General features: G+C 47.3%; 1 protein-coding gene and 1 long non-coding RNA gene across 6 annotated transcripts in view; one reads left to right on the forward strand and one right to left on the reverse strand.

The window, feature by feature from the left end:
• LOC307224451 overlaps positions 1 to 22,201 on the reverse strand; it is a 48,269-nt gene that overhangs the window by 18,769 nt on the left and 7,299 nt on the right. The window contains exon 2 of the long non-coding RNA XR_013842535.1: positions 19,886 to 19,960. This is a non-coding gene — a long non-coding RNA (uncharacterized lncRNA). The remainder of the gene's footprint in view (positions 1 to 19,885; positions 19,961 to 22,201) is intronic.
• LOC307224265 (protein FAM47E-like) overlaps positions 1 to 22,201 on the forward strand; it is a 32,010-nt gene that overhangs the window by 9,273 nt on the left and 536 nt on the right. For 4 of the 5 annotated variants that reach the window (XM_079990985.1, XM_079990986.1, XM_079990984.1 and 1 more), the window contains exons 4-8: positions 1,834 to 1,987; positions 11,438 to 11,617; positions 13,510 to 13,662; positions 14,730 to 14,807; positions 21,107 to 22,166. In XM_079990985.1, the coding sequence (XP_079847111.1) occupies positions 1,834 to 1,987; positions 11,438 to 11,617; positions 13,510 to 13,662; positions 14,730 to 14,807; positions 21,107 to 21,325 (784 nt within the window). In that variant the 3' untranslated portion in view covers positions 21,326 to 22,166. Of the gene's footprint in view, positions 1 to 1,833; positions 1,988 to 11,437; positions 11,618 to 13,509; positions 13,663 to 14,729; positions 14,808 to 21,106; positions 22,167 to 22,201 lie in introns of those variants that run through there. The other variant, XM_079990988.1, reaches the window with a different exon arrangement.

A 22,201-nucleotide genomic window follows, 5' to 3' on the forward strand; every position in this document is an offset into this window, starting at 1 on the left:
CATATCAAGAATGCTTGTGGTGTAGTTAGCAAAAATGTTATTCTCCTAGACACCAACTACCTTCAACCATTCTGGGATCTGGCAGTGGTAGCTGGGATTGTCAAGCTGGAGAATTCCATGCTAAGTGCCTGTCCCAGTTTTTGAATCTGCCTTGCAAACCCATATAGCCACATGGAAAGCACACAGCATGGTTATTTTCCTGTAATCAGAGAGAGATGCAACAGAGAGATAAACAGAGCAGAGCTTATTTTGAGGCCCGTATTTATTTACTTATTTTGACCTTTATTGACCACTCATTAAGAGCATCCTCTGGGAACTTGACACAACCCATAGAAACTGATCCTATCTATAAGCAGGCAATGTTGCAAGAGTTTCCCTTCTCTAAAGCTACTGCAAAGGCACAATAAATCTCTAAAAAATCTGCCACTTCTCATTTCGCTCTCCTTGCCTTTCCCCTCAATCTATGATTGTGGTGACTTCTCGCCAACATCTTTCTTTACCATACAGCATTTCCACATAAGGAAATAAGATAAGCTGGATGACTCTGATGACTAATGTGGGAACAAGGTAACTGGCATCCCATGGTCAGGGCTGGATTTAGGTGTGATGAGGCCCTAAGTTACTGAAGGTAATGGGGCCCTTTATATGTCCAGCTGTTCTTTGTCAACAACAAATTGTTGTTGCTGCTGTTTTTGTGTTGAATATATGCTTTATGGTAATTTATGGACCTAATAAGTATCTAATAAGCAGAGAGAATTATTGGGTGCACTCTTCCCACCTTAGATCAAATCTATGCTGCCAGGTGCCATAAGAAAGCGGCAGAGATAGCACATGATATTACGCACCCTGGAAATGATCTCTTTCAGCTTCTGCCTTCTGGAAGAAGGTATAGGGTTATAAAGGCCAGGACTAGCCGCCTGAAAAACAGTTTCTACGCCAATGCAATTCTGGTTCTAAACGCAGCATAAGGGGTCTCTGTAGTATAGTGTATTTTAAAATGGGGTTTTAGAGTTTTTAGGGGGTTTTGAATGTTTTATATAGTTGTTATGTAGTTTTTAGTAGTTTTGTGGTAGTTTTATGTAGTTTTTATGTAGTTTTATGTAGGTTTGTGGTAGTTTTATGTAGTTTTTATGTAGTTTTATGTAGTTTTTATGTAGTTTTATGTAGTTTTTATGTAGTTTTATGTAGTTTTGTGGTAGTTTTATGTAGTTTTTATGTAGTTTTATGTAGTTTTAAATTTCATTGTTCTGCAAGGGACAAGGACAATAAAGATATTGTATCGTATCGTAAAGCCATTTGCAAATAACAAAATATGTATTTTATCAAAGTAACACAACACAAAACACTGTTGCTGTATTTTTATTTTATTTGTTTTTTACCTTATATTTTGGAAATGTACATCCAGGTTTTTTTCCTTTAATTTGTTTTGGGGGCCCTAAGCTATAGCTTGTTTAGCTTATACGTAAATCTGGCACAGCCCATGGTAGCAGCAGAACTCAAGCCAGATCATTTACAGCACCAGATCCTGCACATGAAACTCTGGGAATGTTTTGCAGGGATTTGTTCTGTGATATAAGAAGGCATAATTGTCCATTTTGCTCAATATTCAACACATGCAGCACTGTTTCTATTCCACTGCGGTTGTTCTCCCACCAAAAAGTTACATTATTCCCCTCACTATCCACTGTGGTGAAATCATGTAACATATGGAAATAAAATTGTCATTATGTTATTCCTCCTCATTCAATTAAATGCAGGGGTGGGGAGGGAAATGTAATCGATTCCGTGTGACAGAAACTTAATGATCATGATGTCTTTTTCATTCCTCTTTAGGCCCTGGGCGCCTAAAAGCAAGAACCCTTATACGTGGTTTAGTAAAAAAGAAGTGAGTGAAAGAGAAAAGGCAGCCCAAATAGCCTATATTCCTCCCTTGGATGAGAATGTAAAGCGTGCGACGAAGGAGTTTGTTGAGTGGGTCAGCTCAATGGTAAGCTAAGAGAGGTGCAATGGAAGACTTCAGGGCAAAACCGTCAGGGGTTCAGCTGATCCAGAATGGGGGACTTCATAAAAGTCATAGAATCACAAGAGTCCGAAAGGACCCTGAGGGTCATCTAGTCATCTAGATTGAGGTTGAATCCTGACAAGACAGAAGTACTGTTTTTGGGGGACGGGGCGGGCGGGTGTGGGGGACTCCCTGGTCCTGAATGGGGTAACTGTGCCCCTGAAGGGCCCTGAAGTGTGCAGCCTGGGAGACATTTTGGACTTACAGCTGTCCATGGAGGCGCAGGTTAATTCTGTGTCCAGGGCGGCTGCCTACCAGTTCCATCTGGTATGCAGGCTGAAACCTTACCTGCCCACGGACTGTCTTGCCAGAGTGGTGAATGCTCTAGTTATCTCCTCCTTGGACTACTGCAATGCGCTCTACGTGGGGTTACCTTTGAAGGTGACCCAGAAACTGCAATTAATCCAGAATGCAGCAGCTAGACTGGTGACTGGACAACATAACACCGGTCCTGAGAGATCTGCATTGGCTCCCAGTACGTTTCTGAGCACAATTCAAAGTGTTGGTGCTGACCTTTAAAGCCCTGAACGGTCTTGGTCCTGTATACCTGAAGGAGCATCTCCACCCCCATCGTTCAGCCTGGACACTGAGGTCCAGAGCCGAGGGCCTTCTGGCGGTTCCCTCACTGCGAGAAGCAAAGCTACAGGGAACCAGGCAGAGGGCCTTCTCGGTAGTGGCGCCCGCCCTGTGGAACACCTTCCCATCAGATGTCAAGGAAATAAGCAGCTGTCCTATTTTTAAAAGACATCTGAAGGCAGCCCTGTTTAGGGAAGTTTTTAATATTTAATGCTGTATTGTTTTTAACACTCGATTGGGAGCTGCCCAGAGTGGCTGGGGAAACTCAGCCAGATGGGCGGGGTATAAATAATATTATACTACTACTACTACTACTATTATTATTATTATTATTATTATTATTATTATTATCATCATCCCTGACCACTGGTCCTGTTAGCTAGGGATGATGGGAGCTGCAGTCCCCAAACATCTGGAGGGCCGAGTTTGCCTATGCCTGAGATAGAGCAACATTCTGAAGTGTGGTGGATGTGGTCTGATTTATATTTGCATTTGTTTTCAGGCTGAAAATGTGTATTCAGACTACTTTCACGAAACACAGAATTTTTTCAGCATCCCACCTGATAGCTGTTTCTGTGTTCATCTTCCATAAATGCAAAGTCCTTTGACCAGTCTCTGTGCAGTATTTAAAACTTAGCACAAAATAGGGCACCACCACATCACTAAGCATAATGGATATTGTAATGGTATTGTGTGGTTACTCGTGCGTAAACTGCCTCCACTTCGATTAGGTGGTTTGCTCAAACATGTTCAGGGTTAGAGCTCGCCCTCCGTGACCTGTTAGTCACTTGCAGAATCTGCCAGTGGGCGTTTCTTGAATCTCTTCCAGCATAAAAGCTGCTTGACCCCAAGTCTCCGCCTATGTTCCCTGCGCAGAACGCGTCTGCGCAAGTAAGGGGATGGCAAGGGCGTGCCAGCGCTCTCTCCGCTGGTTTCGGTTGAAGGGTCTTGGAGCCCTGACACCGATTCCTCCATCTCCTCTCTATTGGTGTCACACTGAATTCCTTCCCCCCAACTGGTTCCCTCTCCGGCATCGCTCTGGAGCCCTGCCTCCGCTTTTCGCTCTGATGTCAGTTCCCTGACATCCACCTCCCCCCCCAGGACCCCCTCCACCCCCGGCCTGACCCGGTGACGTGACCTTGTCCCCACCTTCAGCCGACGATGCAGGGAACCCTCGAAAGGAGCTGTCGTCATCGTCCGAGGACTCAAACCCCGCTTCCCACCCGCCCCGGTTTCTGACGGGAGGGGCTTCCCAATCTGATTCCTCCTCTCCTGACGACTCCCCTCCTTCCTCTGGCGACTCTGGAAAACCCACAAAATCCTCCTCCTCATCATCGGTGGTGGCAAATTGCTCCTCCCAGAATCTCTCCAGAGGTTTGGGCTTCCTCGGATACCTGTTGTGGAACTCTTCCACTAGATACCCACCATCTATTTCCCCTTCTGGAACCCACGTGTTTTCTGACTCGGGCTCCCCCTCCCACGCTACTAGATATTCCACCTGCCGCCCCCGCCCCCGCGAATCCAGGATCTCCATTATCTGCTGGTGGTGTTCCTTCTCTTCCAGTGGTGGGTGTCTGAGCCCTTCTCCTCCTACCTCCCGGACTCTCCGCTCCCCTCGGTATGGCGAGAGCAGTGACCTATGAAATACCGGGTGGATTTTCATGTTGTCTGGCAACTTGAGCCTGAATGCCACCGGGTTGACTTGGTGTATCACCTCGAAAGGCCCCAGCCGCTTCGGCCGGAGTTTCTTACACCCACCCTTGAAGGGCAATCCTTGAGTGGATAACCACACCCGGTCCCCCACCCTAATGGTCTCCCCTTCCCGGCGACGTTTATCCGCTTGCCTCTTGTACTCTTCCTTGGCCCTTTCCAGATTCATCTTAAGCTGCTGGTGCAGTGCTTCCATTTCTTCCACGAACTGCTCTGCGGCGGGCACGCTCCACTCTTCCTCCCCCCTCCCGGGAAAGGCCCTGGGGTGACACCCATAATTAGCCAAGAATGGGCTCATCCCCGTGGACACATGCTCCGCATTGTTATACGCAAACTCGGCCAGTGCTAGCTTATCTACCCAGTCGTTCTGCCTCTCGTTGACGTAACAGCGGAGATATTGCTGCAATATGCTGTTCGCCCTCTCTGCCTGCCCGTTAGTTTCCGGGTGCCTCGCCGTAGAGAATCCCACCTCCACCTGCAATAAGCTCATAAGCTTCCTCCAAAACCTCGAGGTAAATTGTTTCCCTCGATCAGAGATAACCCTTGAAGGAGCTCCATGCAACCTGAAGATGTGAGTAACAAACAGTTGTGCGGTTTCCTCGGCTGTCACCGCATGAGAGCATGATATAAAATGGCACATCTTGGTTAGCAGATCTACTACTACCATGACTGCTGTCTTACCTCTGGATTTGGGCAAATCTGTCATGAAATCTATTGATACCACCTCCCAGGGTCTCCCCGGCGTGGGCAAGGGTTCTAGTAACCCTGCCGGGGCTGCCCGCTCCCCCTTGGCTCTTTGGCAGCGGTCACACCCTCGTACATACTCTCGTACATCTTCCCTCACCTTCGGCCACCAAAACTCCCTAGTGACCAGTAACATGGTCTTGTGTTGCCCAAAGTGTCCCGCTGTAGGGTTGTCGTGAAGTTGTCGGAGCACCCTTTCCCGTAAGGCCCCCCCGGGCACATACATTGCTCCCTTGTAATACAGTAACCCTTCCCTTACCTCGAAGTCCCCCCGGTCTCTCCCATTTTCCCTTAGTTCCCTGATTCTGGTTTGGGCAAATTCATCCTGGCGAATCAACTCGGTTAGTTCTCGTTTCCCAACCAACGCCCCCCCCACAAACCCATCGTTCCTCAGGGAACACATGTCGAGCGTCCGGTGGTCTTCCTCCTTCCGTGTACTCCGGTTTCCGTGAAAGCGCGTCTGCTCTCACGTTCTCTTGCCCTGGCACGTACTTGATCTCAAAGAAGAACTTGGAGAACTCCTGTGCCCACCGAATCTGTCGCTGGTTGAGCACTCGCGCTGTCCTCCAGTATTCCAAGTTCTTGTGGTCAGTGCAAACCTGGATCTTGTGCTGAGCCCCTATCAGGAGATGTCTCCACTGGCGAAACGCGGCATAAATAGCTAACAGTTCACGATCATACACCGTGTAGTTCTGTTCCGATTCGTTCAGCTTCCTTGAGTAGAAGGCGCACGGCCTCCTTGTGTCTTGGGCCGGTCCCGGCTGGAGCAACACCGCTCCTATCGCTCTGTCCGACGCGTCGGTCTCTAGCCTCATCGGTTTCTGCAGATCCACGTGCAGGAGCTGTTCCTCCGAGGCGAACGCCTGCTTTAGCCTCTCGAAGGCACGTTGGGCCCCTTCCGTCCAGACGAACTTCTTTTTGCTACTGAGACAATCCGTGATGGGTGCGGTTAAGTGGGCGAAGTTCTTGATGAACTTCCGGTAGAAGTTGCTGAACCTCTGCACATCCTTCCGGGTTTTGGGAGCCTTCCATTCCAGCACTGCCTGCACCTTGCCGGGGTCCATGGCTAGACCTCTGTCTGACAACCTGTATCCCAGAAATTCCACTTCCTTGGCGTGAAACTGGCACTTTTCCAGCTTGACCCACAGTTGGTGCTCTCGTAGCCTTTTCAGCACTTCCCTGACGTCCTGGACATGCTGTTCTTCATTGTCCGAATAGATCAGGACGTCGTCCAGAAATGCTACGCAGTTCTTGTACAGCAGGGGACCCAGCACATGGTGCATGAAGCTTTGAAAACAGGCAGAGCCTGACTGTAATCCAAATGGCATAACTAAATATTCAAAGGCCCCCAGGGGGGTGAACAAGGTGGTTTTCCATTCGTCCCCCTCTCTCATTCGAATCAGATTGTAGGCCCCCCTAAGGTCCAGCTTGGTAAAAATCTTACCCTTCCTTACCCTGGTCAGAATATCATCAATTCTGGGCATTGGGAAGGTCACGGGTTCTGATACCAGGTTTAATTTTCGAAAGTCCACGATGAGCCTCAGCTGATCCGTGTTTTTCTTATCCACAAAAAACACAGGGCTGCCCCCCACTGCTTTAGATTCTCTTATAAACCCCCTTTTCAAGTTCTTGTCTATAAAGTCTCGCAACTCCTGCATCTCTCTGTCGGACATGGCATACAGCTTACCCACCGGCAGCTGTGCCCCAGGGAGAAGGTTGATTTGGCAGTCGAAGGGCCTATGTGGCGGCAGCCTGTCCGCTTCCCTCTCGCTGAAGACCTCTTGTAAGTCTGCGTACTGTGGCGGCACCTTCCCTTTCTGCTCCAGCGTGGTTGCTGCTGCTCTGGCCAACCTCACCCTGGGCTTCTCCCCTCCTAGACAGTGTTCCAAACAGTGGGCTGACCCGAAGGTGACCGTGCGTTGGTGCCACGCCACCACTGGATCATGTAGCACTAGCCAGCTCATCCCCAGTATTATTGGGGGTCCCGCCAGTGTGGCCACATGAAAGGCTATGGTTTCTGTGTGCCTGGACACACTCATTCTCATTGGCGGGGTTTGATGTGTCACCTCTCCCCCTAGCAACTCTCTGCCATCTATCGTGGTGACTTGGAGTGGGAAATCCAGTGGCAGCAAGTGGATCTGGTGCTCCAGCGCAAACTCCTTACTAAAAAAATTACAGGAGCTCCCTGAGTCCAACATTGCCTTCACCTTGACTGGGTGTCCATTTGGGAGTTCTAGCGTCACTTCTATCGCTATAGAAACCTTGGGTGGGTCCGGTTGGGGCACTTCAATTAGTTGCTCGCTTGGCTGCTGCGCCCCCCTGTGGGCAGTCAAGCGCTGGCGTTTTCCTGCACCTTGTCTTCTGCCCCCTCCCCCTCATTTCCAGCGGCCCCCACCATCCCTTGCCAAGCCTTTCTTTGTGGGCAGACCCTGGCAAAGTGTCCTGGCCGTTGGCAGAGGAAACATTTCTTGGAGTTTCTCCCAGCCTTTACCTCCCTTCTGACTATTTGTTGGGCGCTCGGCACCTCGCGTGCACGCGCCCCATCAATTTCCATTGGCACCACGTCATTGGAAGGCTGCCTTGGCATCTCAGGAATGCGGTAGTCAGGGCAACGCTCCCCTCTCCCTTCCCGCCTTTCCAAAGCGCGCGCTTCCTGGCGAGAGCCTATCGACAGCGCAGATTTTGTCAGCTGATCCATAGTCTCCGGGCGGGGCGCGCGGGAGAGCTCATCTTTAACGGCTGGGGACAACCCCTCCTCAAACAGCATTCGTATGGGCGGGCTGTCCATATCCCATTCGAGCCTGTGTATTAGCATCGCAAAGCGGGACCAATAGTCTCTAACGGAAAGGTCCCCCTGCTTACATCTCATCAGCTCCCGTTGGGTCACACTCTCCCCCAATTGGCTGGAATACATAGCGTCCATCGCCTGAAAAAACTTCCGGACGTCCTTCATGGCGGGGTTATGCGCGGCCATTAGGGGTCTAACCCATTCCCTCGCGCTGCCCTCAAGATGCCCCACGATATAAGCCACTTGCGCCGCCTCGTCAGCAAAATCATCATGCTGCAGCTGCAGTGCGTACTCTATTTCTGTCCGGAATCCATTATATTCTTGGGGTTTTCCCCCAAACTTGTGTACCAGTCCGGGCACCTTCTTTGCCACTGGGGTGGGTCTCACCTGCGCGTCCTGGGTGCGCCTCTCGTCCAGCCGCGCCATCAGCAGTGCTACATGCCGTTCCAGCTCCTGGTTCCTCTTCACCAGGTCCTGCGCCCCCGCGGCTGCCTCCGCTGCCCCGGCGCCTCCTGTCTGGCTCATGTTTCCACTGCTTACTCACGAGTAACAGCAAGGGACTGGCAGATTGCTGTAATGGTATTGTGTGGTTACTTGTGCGTAAACTGCCTCCACTTCGATTAGGTGGTTTGCTCAAACATGTTCAGGGTTAGAGCTCGCCCTCCGTGACCTGTTAGTCACTTGCAGAATCTGCCAGTGGGCGTTTCTTGAATCTCTTCCAGCATAAAAGCTGCTTGACCCCAAGTCTCCGCCTATGTTCCCTGCGCAGAACGCGTCTGCGCAAGTAAGGGGATGGCAAGGGCGTGCCAGCGCTCTCTCCGCTGGTTTCGGTTGAAGGGTCTTGGAGCCCTGACACCGATTCCTCCATCTCCTCTCTATTGGTGTCACACTGAATTCCTTCCCCCCGACTGGTTCCCTCTCCGGCATCGCTCTGGAGCCCTGCCTCCGCTTTTCGCTCTGATGTCAGTTCCCTGACAGATATATTTGTAATATCCTTATTTATTTTAGTGTGCTTGTTGTTATTGTTGACATCCATCTGTCTTGAGAGACAATGGAGTTCACCTCTGGGGATGCAGTCATACCGCTGTGTTTCCAGAAGAGTGTTAATGTGTGATGGGTGCTTCTTATACAGGCAATTTTTTGCATGTCTACACAACATTGTTGGCATCAAAATGTCAGTCCATATTTTTCCTTGTTTAATTCAGATTTACTTTTTTGGCATAAAATCCAGTAACCTTAATATTGGGTGTTGGAACCATTTGTTTGCAATATTAAGCCCCCATTTGGATTCTGAAAGCCCCCTTAGCTATTAATAATACAGCAGGCAAAATAGAAGAATTGTTCACTCAGAAATCAGAATACAATAATACATAGTCAGGGGAACTTTGACACGTTTCTTAATCTCTGTTCTGCTGTTGAGTAAAAAGCAAAAGGAAAGAGGAACTGAGAAACTTGTTAATTCAACATCAGTGAAAGTCTCCAGTGTGATTCATGTGCAGCATGACTTGGTCAATCTTGTGAGGTCCTAAAAAATAGCAGCAGGGTGTAGAGCTAGTGGTTTAAAGTCTGCACTTTAGCATTAGCGGGAAAAACTTACTGCATACAGTATAATAGAGAATTTTGTGGAGCCCCAAAAAAATGATGTGGTTTTGAAACATTGGTTATCTTATAATTTGCATATTTTAAGGCAATGCAGTCTCACAGTTCCTGCTACTCAGATACATGTGGGCCTTTGCGCCAGTATAAAATAAAGGGACCCCTGACCATTAGGTCCAGTTGTGACCGACTCTGGGGTTGCGGCGCTCATCTCGCTTTATTGGCCGAGGGAGCTGGCGTACATGGCCAGCATGACTAAGCCGCTTCTGGTGAACCAGAGCAGCGCACGGAAACGTCGTTTACCTTCCTGCTGGAGCAGTACCTATTTATCTACTTGCACTTTGACGTGCTTTTGAACTGCTAGGTTGGCAGGAGCTGGGACAGAGCAATGGGAGCTCACCCCGTTGTGGGGATTTGAACCGCCGACCTTCTGATCGGCAAGTCCTAGGCTCTGTGGTTTAACCCACAGCGCCACCCACGTCCCTTTGCACCAGTATAATTTAGCTATTTTCCCACTTGTTTTTTTATTACAGCCAAGCACTTAGATGCATAAACAATAGCTTACATAATGTGAGCCATATAGTTCTGTTGTGCAGTTGTCTGTTTATTTGTTTATTGCACACATGTTCAAAAACTTTTATAAACACTTTTAAAAACAATAGTAACAGGGGAAAGAATAGAACAAACGTTTTGCTTTCAACCAGTTCTGGTATATAAATTAACAGGAACTGATGTTTCCTCCTCCAAATTAAGAGAGATAACATTCTGGAACAGTCCCACAAGAAGAGCTGAGCTTTGTGAAGAGTTATATTCTTATTTCTCTTCTGATGACTTGTTTGTGGTCTCTCCCTCCCCCCCTTTGCATGTGATTTTGGGTGCTCTCTGGAGCAACGTGGTTTGGAGGCAGGAAGGTGGGTCATCTGTAGTGCCTTCTGCCTTAGGGCCCTCGTATTTATGGGACCGCCTCTCCTGGTATGCCCCGCAGAGGACCTTAAGGTCCATGAATAATCATACCTTAGAGGTCCCGGGCCCTAAGGAAGTCAGACTATCCTCTACCAGGGCCAGGGCCTTTTCAGTTATGGCTCCGACCTGGTGGAATGCTCTGTCCCATGAGACTAGGGCCCTAAAGGATTTAACCTCCTTCCGTCAGACCTGTAAGACAGAGCTATTCCGCCTGGCCTTTAATTTTAATTTAGCCTGATCTTTTATTTCCCTTGTCTTCCCTTCCCCTCTCCTTTTTATGAAGATCACCTGCTCTGAGACCCCACAGCTAATTCTCCCCTGGCCTCCTCACTGGCCCAAGTAGGACCAATTCAGCCAGCTAGCCCTGGGGATTATCTGATTGATTTTTGATTTTTATTGTTATTGATGTTTTTATACCATATTTTTGCTGCTTTTATAATTAAGTGTTTTAAAGTGTTTTAAATTTATTGTTAGCCGCCCTGAGCCCAGTTTTTGAACCGGGAAGGGCGGGATATAAACACATTTTTATTATCTTTTATTTTTATTATTATAGCATGGGGAGGTTGCCCTAGCACAAAATTGTTAAGGGCGCAAAATTTCAACACTTGTTGCTGCCTCAATACAGCTGTCCACACTTCCATCACTGGGCACATGGCTTCTCCATGTGAACCAGTAAGTGACTCCTCCATACAACGAAACAACTCTTTGCTGCTGAAGTAACCTGCTGTCTTCTGAGTGCATGTGTGAATGCAGAGCACCCTAAAAGACTGCAGTCATATGCCCACAATTAATCAGCGTGACCTAACCGTGGCGAAACAAGAGGCCAAGGTTTCTGCTCTAAAAGCTGTGACAATTAGAGCTGATGACACAACTAGTCTTCTTCCAGGCCCTTGCCCATCTGCTGAAATGTGCAGCTCACCACTATTATCTTCCTTAGAGAGTGTTTGCATGAATGAAAAGGCTGCCTTCTGAAAGTGTTCTTGGACTTCTAATCCCAGGGAGTCGAAAAGTATAACATTGACGAAGCCACCATCATGAAATTGTTTGACACAAGCTACGAATCAGAATCCAAGACGTCATCGCCCATGAAAATTGTGCAGCTTTACAATGTGCCAGGAGAGCTGAAGGAGTGCCTGGGGCGCCGTCCAGACTGGCAAACCATCAAGAACTCTATGAAGGTAAATTCCAAGAAAATCTCAGTTTCAGTGGGCTGTGAGTTTGAGAAAAGGAATGGTGGTGGGATGGGTGGGGAAAGGAGTGGTTGCTTAACTCTTGTGGATTTATACTGGAGCTTCCACACATCATTCTGCAGTGTTTCCTCCGTGTTGCCATATTATTGCCATCTGGAGGGGCACTCTTGCACTACAGCACAACAAAAGTGGCACAAAAAATAAACCAGAACATTTGTGTTACAAAAATAATTTCGACAGGAGCTTACAGGACAGGCAGTGTTTGGAAACGCAGCAGTACGACTGCCCAGAAACCTCTGCAGGTGCAAAACAGTATTGAAAGCCAGATTGCATATAACTGGCCTGATACCGTCATGATCACAAGCCATCATGAATGCACAAGCCAAAGGATGTATGGAGGGTTATGAATTGTTTGGCATTTCTGCTACTCAGAACAGTGTTCTTAGATTGCCACTTGCTGGGAACTCTGTAGTACTGCAGTCGCAGAGATCTGCAGGCTGGTGGCTTCTCTCTTCATTCGATACCAGGAAAATGTCCACCAACTGGTGGGAATATGTGGCCCTTAAGATGGTCTGCAGCTGAATGGGACTCACAGTTGTTCCCTGCATCCGTTCTTGATCCTTAACCTCCAAGCCTGATGGGCACAAATACGTTTGTTCCTTGCTTGCTTTTCTAGGCACACAAATAGCTCTAAGGTGAGGGCAAGGATTGATGCAATCGAGGTTGCGGATATTACAGAAGGGCAGGTGGCTCCCTAATGTTGCGATATTTCCCCCCTGTAAAGGAACATTTGGGGACTGTTCTTTCCTTGGTGAAAAGGGACATATTTCCCCAAAACATTGTGTTCCCCTCCCTGTTAGCTTTGCGCCAGTATTTTCCCCATCCTTACCAGCAAAGGTGGGTAGTGCTCATTGGGGCTGGTAGAGTGGAAGGCAAGGAGGCCAACAGTAGGCGGAGCCAAGGTCAAGGATAGGCAGAGCCAGAGTCAACTAAATCTAGTTTTGTCGCTTCTTCCTCTGAAATATACTCGGAGCCGAGAGTGGATTTCATGCTCTTTATTCAGCTCATAGTGATGAGGAGGAATACAAGTTCCCCCAGAATGTCTGCTTTATATACATTATTTACACAATGGGCCCCACGTGATTGGCTAATTCCGGGATTCACCTGTAGGCCAATCAGGCTGTGGATTCACTTCTACCTGGAGCTGGATTGGGTTGTTCCTGTGGACCAATCAGACTGCTGCATTCTGAATCCTATTGTTCTAGGACCAATCAGACTGCTGCCTTTTGGATCCTTTTCAACTCAGTATATTAAATCCTCTCTGCTGAGCTTTGCAAGGGCAGCACTGAGGCTACAGAGGAGGAAGCCAACAGGCAATGCCATCCCACGGGCTGGTTACAAGTTGGAAGGCAAGGAGGGGGGTTGCCTGGGGGCAGAGTGACATTGGTGGGGCAACCCCTGCATTTGCCCTAATGGACCAGCCTCTGTTGCATGCCAAACCAACAAGACTACATGGATGGTGAGTAATTTTTATGCCATCATGGTGAGACGTAAGCACAAAATGAATACAGTGGTACCTCCATGACATATGCTTCAGGTTACATATGCTTCAGGTTACAGACTCCACTAACCTAGAAATAGTACCTCAGGTTGAGAACTTTGCTTCAGCATGAGAACAGAAATCGGGCTCCAGCGGCGCAGCAGCAGGAGGCCCCATTAGCTAAAGTGCTGCTTCAGGTTAAGAACAGTTTCAGGTTAAGAATGGACCTCCGGAATGAATTAAGTACTTAACCCGAGGTACCACTGTAGTTATAAAATGACAGACATGGCAAAAAACAACAACCCACCTAATACCGTGCTCTTGTTCTTTTGCCTATCAGACACCTCCTCCGCCAAAATGGGACAAGATTAAATATGGAGCCTGGTATCTTCCCCCCAAGAAATGGAAAAAGAAAAAAGTCAGAGATGAGGAAGAAATCCCTGTATGTCTGCAATCCTTTATGGATTTAAGGAAGAAGAAGAAGGCCCCAAAGGTAATGAAAATGCCCATAGTGTTCTATGCTGGGCAAGTCTTGTTATAGGGCATTCATGAGGTAAATAAATGTCGGTAATTTTTAGCCATCTTCCAGCAATGTTTTTGTGCTTGATAGGTACCAGTGGGACACGGGTGGCACTGTGGTCTTAACCACAGAGCCTAGGACTTGCCGATCAGAAGGTCAGCGGTTCAAATCCCCGTGACGGGGTGAGCTCCTGTTGCTCGGTCCCTGCTCCTGCCAACCTAGCAGTTTGAAAGCACGTCAAAGTACAAGTAGATAAATAGGTACCGCTCCAGCGGGAAGGTAAACAGAGTTTCCGTGTGTTGCTCTGGTTCACCACATGACCTGGAAGCTGTCTGCGGACAAACACCGGCTCCGTCAGCCAGTAAAGCGAGATGAGCGCCACAACCCCAGAGTCGTCCGCAACTGGACTTAACTGTGAAGGGGTCCCTTTACCTTTACATAGGTACCAAATGCACTCAGTTTGCCTCAGTTTCGAATAGACACATGCACTCAAGGAACTCCTTTTGTGTGTGACAAAAAGCAGGCACTGGTGGCCTTTGGGAAGCGTGAAAAGTAGTAATTTGAATGCCATTCACAACTGACATGAGGTGTCATGGATTTTGTCCTTGGGTATCTGTCAGGATTTCCCTATTTATAGAGGGGGGGCAGTGTGGGTTGGAATTTCGCCACTCAACACAGCTGCAGGGCTCTAGCTGATGTGTTGTCAAGTGATATGAAAGTTCAGTAAGTGGAATTTGATGCATGGTGGCTAAGATTTTCACTCATAGAAACAGTACTTTTTGATGTCGCCGTGAACAAGTATAAGCAAACAGTTCCAAAGTTTCTGAATGAGCAGCAATTCAGAAACTGACACACAAAATAATAAATGTGAATGGAAAATGCACTGCAAAATTTGTTTACCTTATTTGTAAGAAAATTACCCAGGTGCGCTGGTGCACCTCTGGTCCCTAGGAGCAATGATATAGGTAAACCTGAATAGGTGGAAAATAGTGTCTGAACATTCCTTTCATGTGTGAAATTAGTAAAATCTATTGTTGCAGGTGGAGGAGGCAAGTGGGTTCCATGCAATCTACGCCTTTGAGCAATTTCTTGACAGGAAAGGCTACAGGAAGCCTCAGGTGAGCAAATCCTACTGTCCGTGATACAACTAGAGATCAGAATTGAAGCAGCTGCAGCTGTGTAAAGGCAGTGTTTTTATGTGGCTACATCAAACCTTCCCAACCATGTGTGACCTGCCAAGCCTAACTTAACTTACGAGTGCTTGACAACTTACTAGTGCTTGTTTTTGCAGTCAAGGCAGCAAAATCAGGCATCATGCATGGCTGATGGGTTGTATAGGTCTGGTTTAGAGCAGGTGTGGGGAACCTCAAGCCAAGGGGCAGATGTGGCCCTCCAGCCCTCTCTGTCTGGCCTTTGAGATTCTACCTAGGCCACACCCCTATCTAACCACACCTTCCTGAGGCCACACCCCTCACCTGCTATGCTTCACACATTTGAGTTTTTTTGCCTGGCTAGAACATGCCCTTGTGACTGCTGCTTGTCTGGATGGAGGAGAGAGGGGTGTGTGAGTGTGTGTAGAGAGTAGCCTACTGTATAAAGGTAAAATTTACATTAATTGCTCTGCCCCCCCCTTTTGCCTCTGGCCCTGGCCACCACTGGCCCCCAGAAGATTGCCCAGAAGGGAATTAGATGAATTGGTGGCTTTCACTATATTATGTGGGAGTCCCATAGTTTAACTATCCTCTGTGTGAAGAAATAAGATAATGATTTGAGATGGTATGGGAACTTGCAGCATTTACATAGCACAAGAGTGTTCAAAGTGCCCAGTGACCTTGTAAGGGCAAGGCAGTTTTATTTATTAATATCCCCTTAATGCTGACGGAGGTATGCTAATGGCCATCAGATCAATTAATTAATGGTAGAGAATTGAACCAGGGACTCATTGGTTCATAGCTTAGGCTCTTCCTATGCATTTCCTTTTGTTTCCCTGCTGACCAAACACACTGCAGGTTTCCTGAAACAATATACAGTACAAACTATCGCCTAACATAACCCTTTCCCTATTTAAGAACTGTCATTTATAAGACTATAACAATGTAAGAAAACCCCTACTGGATCAAGTCAAAGGCCCATCTACTCCAACATGCTTTTTCTCATGGAGGCCAGTCAGATATCTAGAGGAAGTTTGCAAGCAGAACCTGAGCGCAACAGTTCCAGTGTGTTTTAGGTGCTTTTGTGTTGTGTTGGTTCATTCTTCTCCTAATGGATGGTAGTCAACTAAGTTTTACTCAGAGTACACCCACTGAAATTAGAGGGCCTAACTTAGCTATCTTGATTAACTTATACTATTACTATAGTTACTATCACCCACGCTTCCCTCTAAGTTCTCAGGGTGGGTGACAGTCATTTAATATGCAATATTAAAAACAATATTTAAAAACCTGCAACTACAAACAAAAACACCATCTAAATAATACAAGTTCACACGGCTGTATACAATTTAGATTTCTGGTGTTTATTCAATGTGTGTACTCTGCATAAAGCTCAGTTAAAAATAACCCTTTGTGTTTGTTTGGGTGATAAAAAGAGAACCATGCATTTCTCAAAAGGATATTAACTGGACAGCTGCTGGTATCTGGAGGCATGCAGAATTTGGCAGGGAATAAACTGGAGGGCTGTAATATGGATTCATTTCCATAGTAGCCCCCTCTACTTGTTACAATGCAGCCACATGTCCCATTAGACAGACAGCTGCTTCTTTCTTGCAAAACACCCTCACAAAGATGTGATTTGCAGAAAAGGGGCAGGAGGGGAGGAGTACGAAACCAGGCCATTTCTCCTAGATGGTGCGCGCGCGCGCACACACACACACACACACATACACCTGTGCCACTTCACCTTGCACTCTAGGCTACAGTTCGCTTCATACGTTGCATTTTGTGTTATGCGCACCTAAGACCCCCCCCCCAAGTGAGGCCATCCGGTTAGCTCACATGGCTAGAGCCTGGTACTGCTGATAATGCCAAGATCGCGAGTTCGATCACCGTACGTGCCAGCTGCGTATTCCTGCAGTGCAGAGGGTTGGACGAGAATCAGCGGTTCTCAACCTGTGGGTCCCCAGATGTTGTTGGACTACAATAATAATAATAATTTATTATTTATACCCCGCTCATCTGGCTGGGCTTCCCCAGCCACTCTGGACGGCTTCCAACCAAATATTAAAATACAGTAATGCATCAAACATTAAAAGCTTCCCTAAACAGGGCTGCCTTCAGATGTCTTCTAAAAGTCAGATAGTTGTTTATTTCCTTGACATCTGGTGGGAGGGTGTTCCACAGGGCGGGCGCCACCACCGAGAAGGCCCTCTGCCTGGTTCCCTGTAACCTCACTTCTCGCAGTGAGGGAACTGCCAGAAGGCCCTCGGTGCTGGACCTCAGTGTCCGGGCAGAACGATGGGGGTGAGCTCATCCCTGAGCTCTGGCCTTGCTAGCTAGGGGTGATGGGAGCTGTAGTTCAACAACATCTGGGGACCCACAGGTTGAGAAAGGGTGGAGTAGATGAACCCTTGGGGTCCCTTCCATCTCTGATTCTAAGTGTGTACCTAATGATGGTACAACGGCCACAAGCATATGGGTATATGCATAAGGATCAATGAACAGCAACAGTATTCTGCTAAATGTATGTGTGGTGACAAATGTGGGTGTGTTGCAACCTAATGTGTGAAATGGCCTTGATGTATACAGTAGTGGAGGGTGGAAACAATTTTGCAAGGCTGATCCAAAGAACAGGAACTTATCACAGTCCGATTTGGGGACAGCTACTACCTCGGTCAAGCTGATGGATGACCTCTGCCGGGAGACAGATAGAGAAAGCAACATCCCTCCTGGTTTTCCTAGCTCTCTCAGCAGCCTTTGATAACACTGATCACACACACAGTGGGCTGGCATAAGACTGAATCTTCTTGGTAGTGGCACCCGTATTTGGGTAATTCCTTGATGAAGACCTGGATAGCTCAGCTGGTTAGACCATGGTGCTGATTGTTACCAAAAAGGAGCAATGCAGCATCGAGCAGCAGCTTCGTCAGCTGCAGGTGGCTGGAAAGCCATACAGGATGTTGATGTTTGTGACTGTTGCCATGGGAACAAAGGGGCAGTCCATTCACCGTACTGAGCACCGGATGTTAGCTCAGTGTGTGTCATCTGACCTGTACTGGAAGTACAAGGGAGGAGCTATATGCTCTCTGCAGTTGTTGTTTGAAGAGTACGGACATGTTTCTCTGTACTGCTGCAAAGGACAGAAATAAAAGCATGTAGATACATTCTGTCTGTCTCTTTCTCCTCCCTGGGGATAGCAGGGAGGAGAGTAAAGGAGTGGTGTGTTCTTCTCACGTCTGGGAAGGATCGCCGATTACAGACCTCGCCAGTTTTCCTGCCGGGAGTCGCAGGGGGAGGTCAAGAAGGAATTCAGCCGGTGCCTGGAGAGTGGCACATTCCTCTGACCGAGGCAGGATTCCAACACTGATAACACCAAGGTTGCAGGTTCGATCCCTGTATGGACCAGCTGCATATTCCTGCATTGCAGGGGGTTGACTAGATGATCCTCAGGGTCCCTTCCAACTCTACAGTTCTATGATTCTATGTTTCTATAAGACAGTTCAGCTGTCATGCTTTGTTGGCTTTTAGAAGCAAGGTGGTCCAAGACTGTTTCTCTGAATCAGGATTTTTAAGACGGAGAATGCCTGTATATATTTTATGACGCTCTTGTAGAGTAATTTTATTTTATTTACTGTACCGTATTGCATTGTAAACCGCCCATATCACTCACTATTAAGCAATAAAACAATAAAACAATAAAGTTAAGAATTCATGGTGAGGATAAGAAATATTGCAACAATTAAAAATCATGAACACAGTGAAAACAATAACTATCAGTTGCAAATTGAGTTCAGACTGGGAGTATTCAAGAGATATCAACCCTGGGTTAAATTTTTGGTTAGAGCTGGGTTTAGCCAACATTTCAGTAGATTGGGTATCATTTTCTTTGCACTGAAGCAGTTGTGCATGTGGGGATGGGGGCAAGTGGACTGTGGTTGCAGCAGCGAGGGCAGAGGAACATCAACCTTGCTATTTTATGATGACCTGATCTTTTCATTACCTGCCATGCTATTTCTGGTTTTAATTATTTTAATTAATTACTTATGGATTATTGTCTTTTAAATGTTGCTTACACCTAACACTACTATGTTAAGAGGAAAGGTGGAATATAAATTAGCCATTAAGGGGGGGGGAACCTTCCCCTATCCCCCTGCAATACCATTTTTCTAATGGGAATTGCACCCATTAAGCTGCTTTTAGATGGGGTGTTTGTGGAGAGTTTCCTCTACTCAACCTATCTTTTTTCACCTAATTTGGGAAAATCCATGGGGTGTCAGGTTAACTTCCATCCCTACAGGGTTGTAGCGTAAACCACTTTGCCAGCCTTCCCCAGCTTTGTGCCTGAAATATACTTGGAGTCGAGAGTGGATTTCATGCTCTTTATTCAGTTCATAGTGGTGAGGAGGAATGGAAGTTCCCCCACAATATCTGCTTTATATACATTATTTACACAATGGGCTGCACGTGATTGGCTAATTCCGGGATTCTCCTGTAGGCCAATCAGGCTGTGGATTCACTTCCACCTGGAGCTGGATTGGGTGGCTCCTGCGGACCAATCATACTGCTGCATTGTTCTAGGACCAATCAGACTGCTGCATTTTGGATCCTATTGTTTCAGAACCAATCAGACTGCTGCATTTTGGATCCTATTCAACTCAGTACATAACAGTGCCCTCCAGATGTTTCGGACGCATGCTGACTGGGGCTGATGGGAGTTGGGGAAGGCTACACTATGCTATGCCAGCAGTCATTCTGCTTGTTATGCAGTTCCCAAAGTCACAAAGTGCCTGTTTATAAAAGAGTGGCAGCCCTAAGCAGAATAAATTACATTCTCAAGCAATTTTGCAAAGCGGACAAAAGACCGACACAAAGTAGAACAAGAAGTCCCTGTGGGCCCTGAAGGCACAAGGGGCTGATTTGACACACACTCTGCCCTGCCCCTGGCTGTTCCTGAAGGAAACATCCCACACCATCTGTATCTGCTGCAACAATTGTGCTGCTCCCATAAAGTTAAGGACCCGCCAACTGGAATAATTACTCACAATGTTCTGGTGTGGTAGTGCTTCGTGGTGGGTGGGGAGAAGGCAGGCGAGCAACCTTCCTCTTGGAGGTGACACCTGCACAACACAACAAAGCCCCTTAATTATTTATCCTTGGAAGACTGTGCCCAGGGCCAACCTGAGGACAAAGAGTGGGCAAGGAGGACTGCGGCCCCTCCTCTGTGGTCAGTTCTGCAGGGTTGCCAAATTGAGTGGCTTGCAAAACTGGGCTGCAAAATCTCACAGTGTAAGAGGGCTTCCTGCTCTCGGGCCTCACAGTAATGTCCTGTTTTGCTGCCAGCTGCCCCCCTGTTCAAAGTGAGCTGAGGCACTTTCCTCGGTAGCAGATCTAGCCTCTGGAGGTCAGCACCACCTCTGGAGCTGGCTACCACTCCCACTTTCTCTGCACCCACCTCCTCCTCTTCCTCCACACCGGGGGGCGGGTGGGCACGACAGAAACAGCAAAACATCCTGGGCCAGCTCTGAGAAGAGGGGCAATCTTGGTTGTTCCTCTGCCCCCAGAGGGAAAACATGGCTCAGGAGAGGGCATTCTCTGTGGCAGCCCCTAAGCTGTGGGACTCCGTCTTTCCCTCTGCCTGGCACTTTGATTATACAGCTTCCAGAGAATGCCAAAGTCTCACCTCTTTACCCTGGCTGTTGACACTTGAAGTGTATATTTTTAGCACCTGCCTTATTTTGTGATTTTAACATGTAATATTGTGCTTTAATGTTGTAAGTAGCGATGGGACCTTAGGGTGGAGGACAGGCAATCAATCAATCAATCAATCAATCAATCAATCAATAACAAAGAGTCAGCTCAACTTAGTACCCACTTCAGCTAAGCATCAAGGCAAGCACCAAACCTGTCCACCCCACAATATTCTGGTTGTGCCAGAATGTGGACAGTGATGTGCATTTGAACATGTGTCTCCCTGATAGAAATTGATGGCTGCTGCATTTAGATGCTTGTGCAGGTCTTCGTTTCTGCCTAACACTTCCTAATCCTGCAAGTGATTCCCTACAGCAGCTTTCTTATGCAGGTAAGGTTTCAGATCTGCTTTCTACATTTTTGGTGTGGATGCTCCACTTCACTTCAGTATGGTAGATATGCTATATGGGTATCTTGCCATTAGAAACTAAGGGGGTATGTGATACCAAAAACTTCCCCGTTCCTTTCCAAACCTCTTCCCTGTGACCATATTAATGCACATTTATACGTGATAGGGCAAAGCTGTTTGCAAAGCCAAAACGTTTGGCGATCTAACAGGGAAAACTAAGACAAAGAAGACTGGAGCAAAGGACTTGAACAGATCTTCATCCGAGAACCTGAAGGAGCTGCATGAAGCTAAACTAGAGGAGTTCAAGAAAAGTGTTTGCTTTCCTCCCATTTATTTGAAAAGGAAACCTCTCCTCCGTTCCCCCCGACCCGGTCTCTACTTGTAATATGAATAAATAATGTTTTAGATCATTCTTGGAAATGTGTGGTATATCCACATACATTTTCTTTCCTATTAATCCTGTCTCTTTGCACTACTTTCGTTTTTGAGCCTGTTTTTATACATTCAGCAAAATCAAGTCATAAAGCACATGAGGCTGTCACAGCTTTTGAATACTCCGTGTGAAGGGAGAGACAGAATCTCTTTGCACAGGAAAAATAAAATCTGTTGGCAAAGTGGCACGGAAGGGGAAAGGTTTATACCTAACTTGGAACGTAGAGGGGGCTGCTCGCATACAGCCCAGTTAGAAAAATCAGAAATAAGTAGTTGTTTGAGAGATGCATGCTGTGCCCTAATTAAGTCTCCTCATTCCTGACTTTCCACTCAGGTTTATTGTTGCCTCTCAGGTTCTCTAACTGGGCTCCACATGCACAGTGCAGTGGCTTCAAGCTGATCTGTAGCATAAGAGTTGCAACTACTCTGACTAGCACAAGATGTTAAAGAAAACTTCCTAAATTCCCAAACCAAGCTTGGTGCCGTCCAGATGTTTTGGATTAGCACTCCCATCAGCTTCAGCTGCAGATGATAAGAGTTGTAATCCAAAACCTGTTGAAGGCATGGAGTTGGCCTAGGCGGCCTTAGACCAACAGAATACTAACGACCACACTGGCTTACCCATCCGACCACACACACCGTCAAAGCTGTCTCAGTTGGTTACCAATTTTACTTTAACATGGCAAGTTTGTTTCTTACATTGATGCAACAACAGATGTCGTCATCAGACAATGGCTAATATGCCACAGAAAATACAATTAAGTTGTGATTCACCATGAAAAAGTTGCAGCCCCCTATGTTATTGCCATGGCCCCCTATGTTATTGCCA

The sequence above is a fragment of the Podarcis cretensis genome (genome assembly GCF_951804945.1).
Source record: "Podarcis cretensis genome assembly, chromosome: 9".
NCBI classification, from domain to species: Eukaryota; Metazoa; Chordata; class Lepidosauria; order Squamata; family Lacertidae; genus Podarcis; species Podarcis cretensis.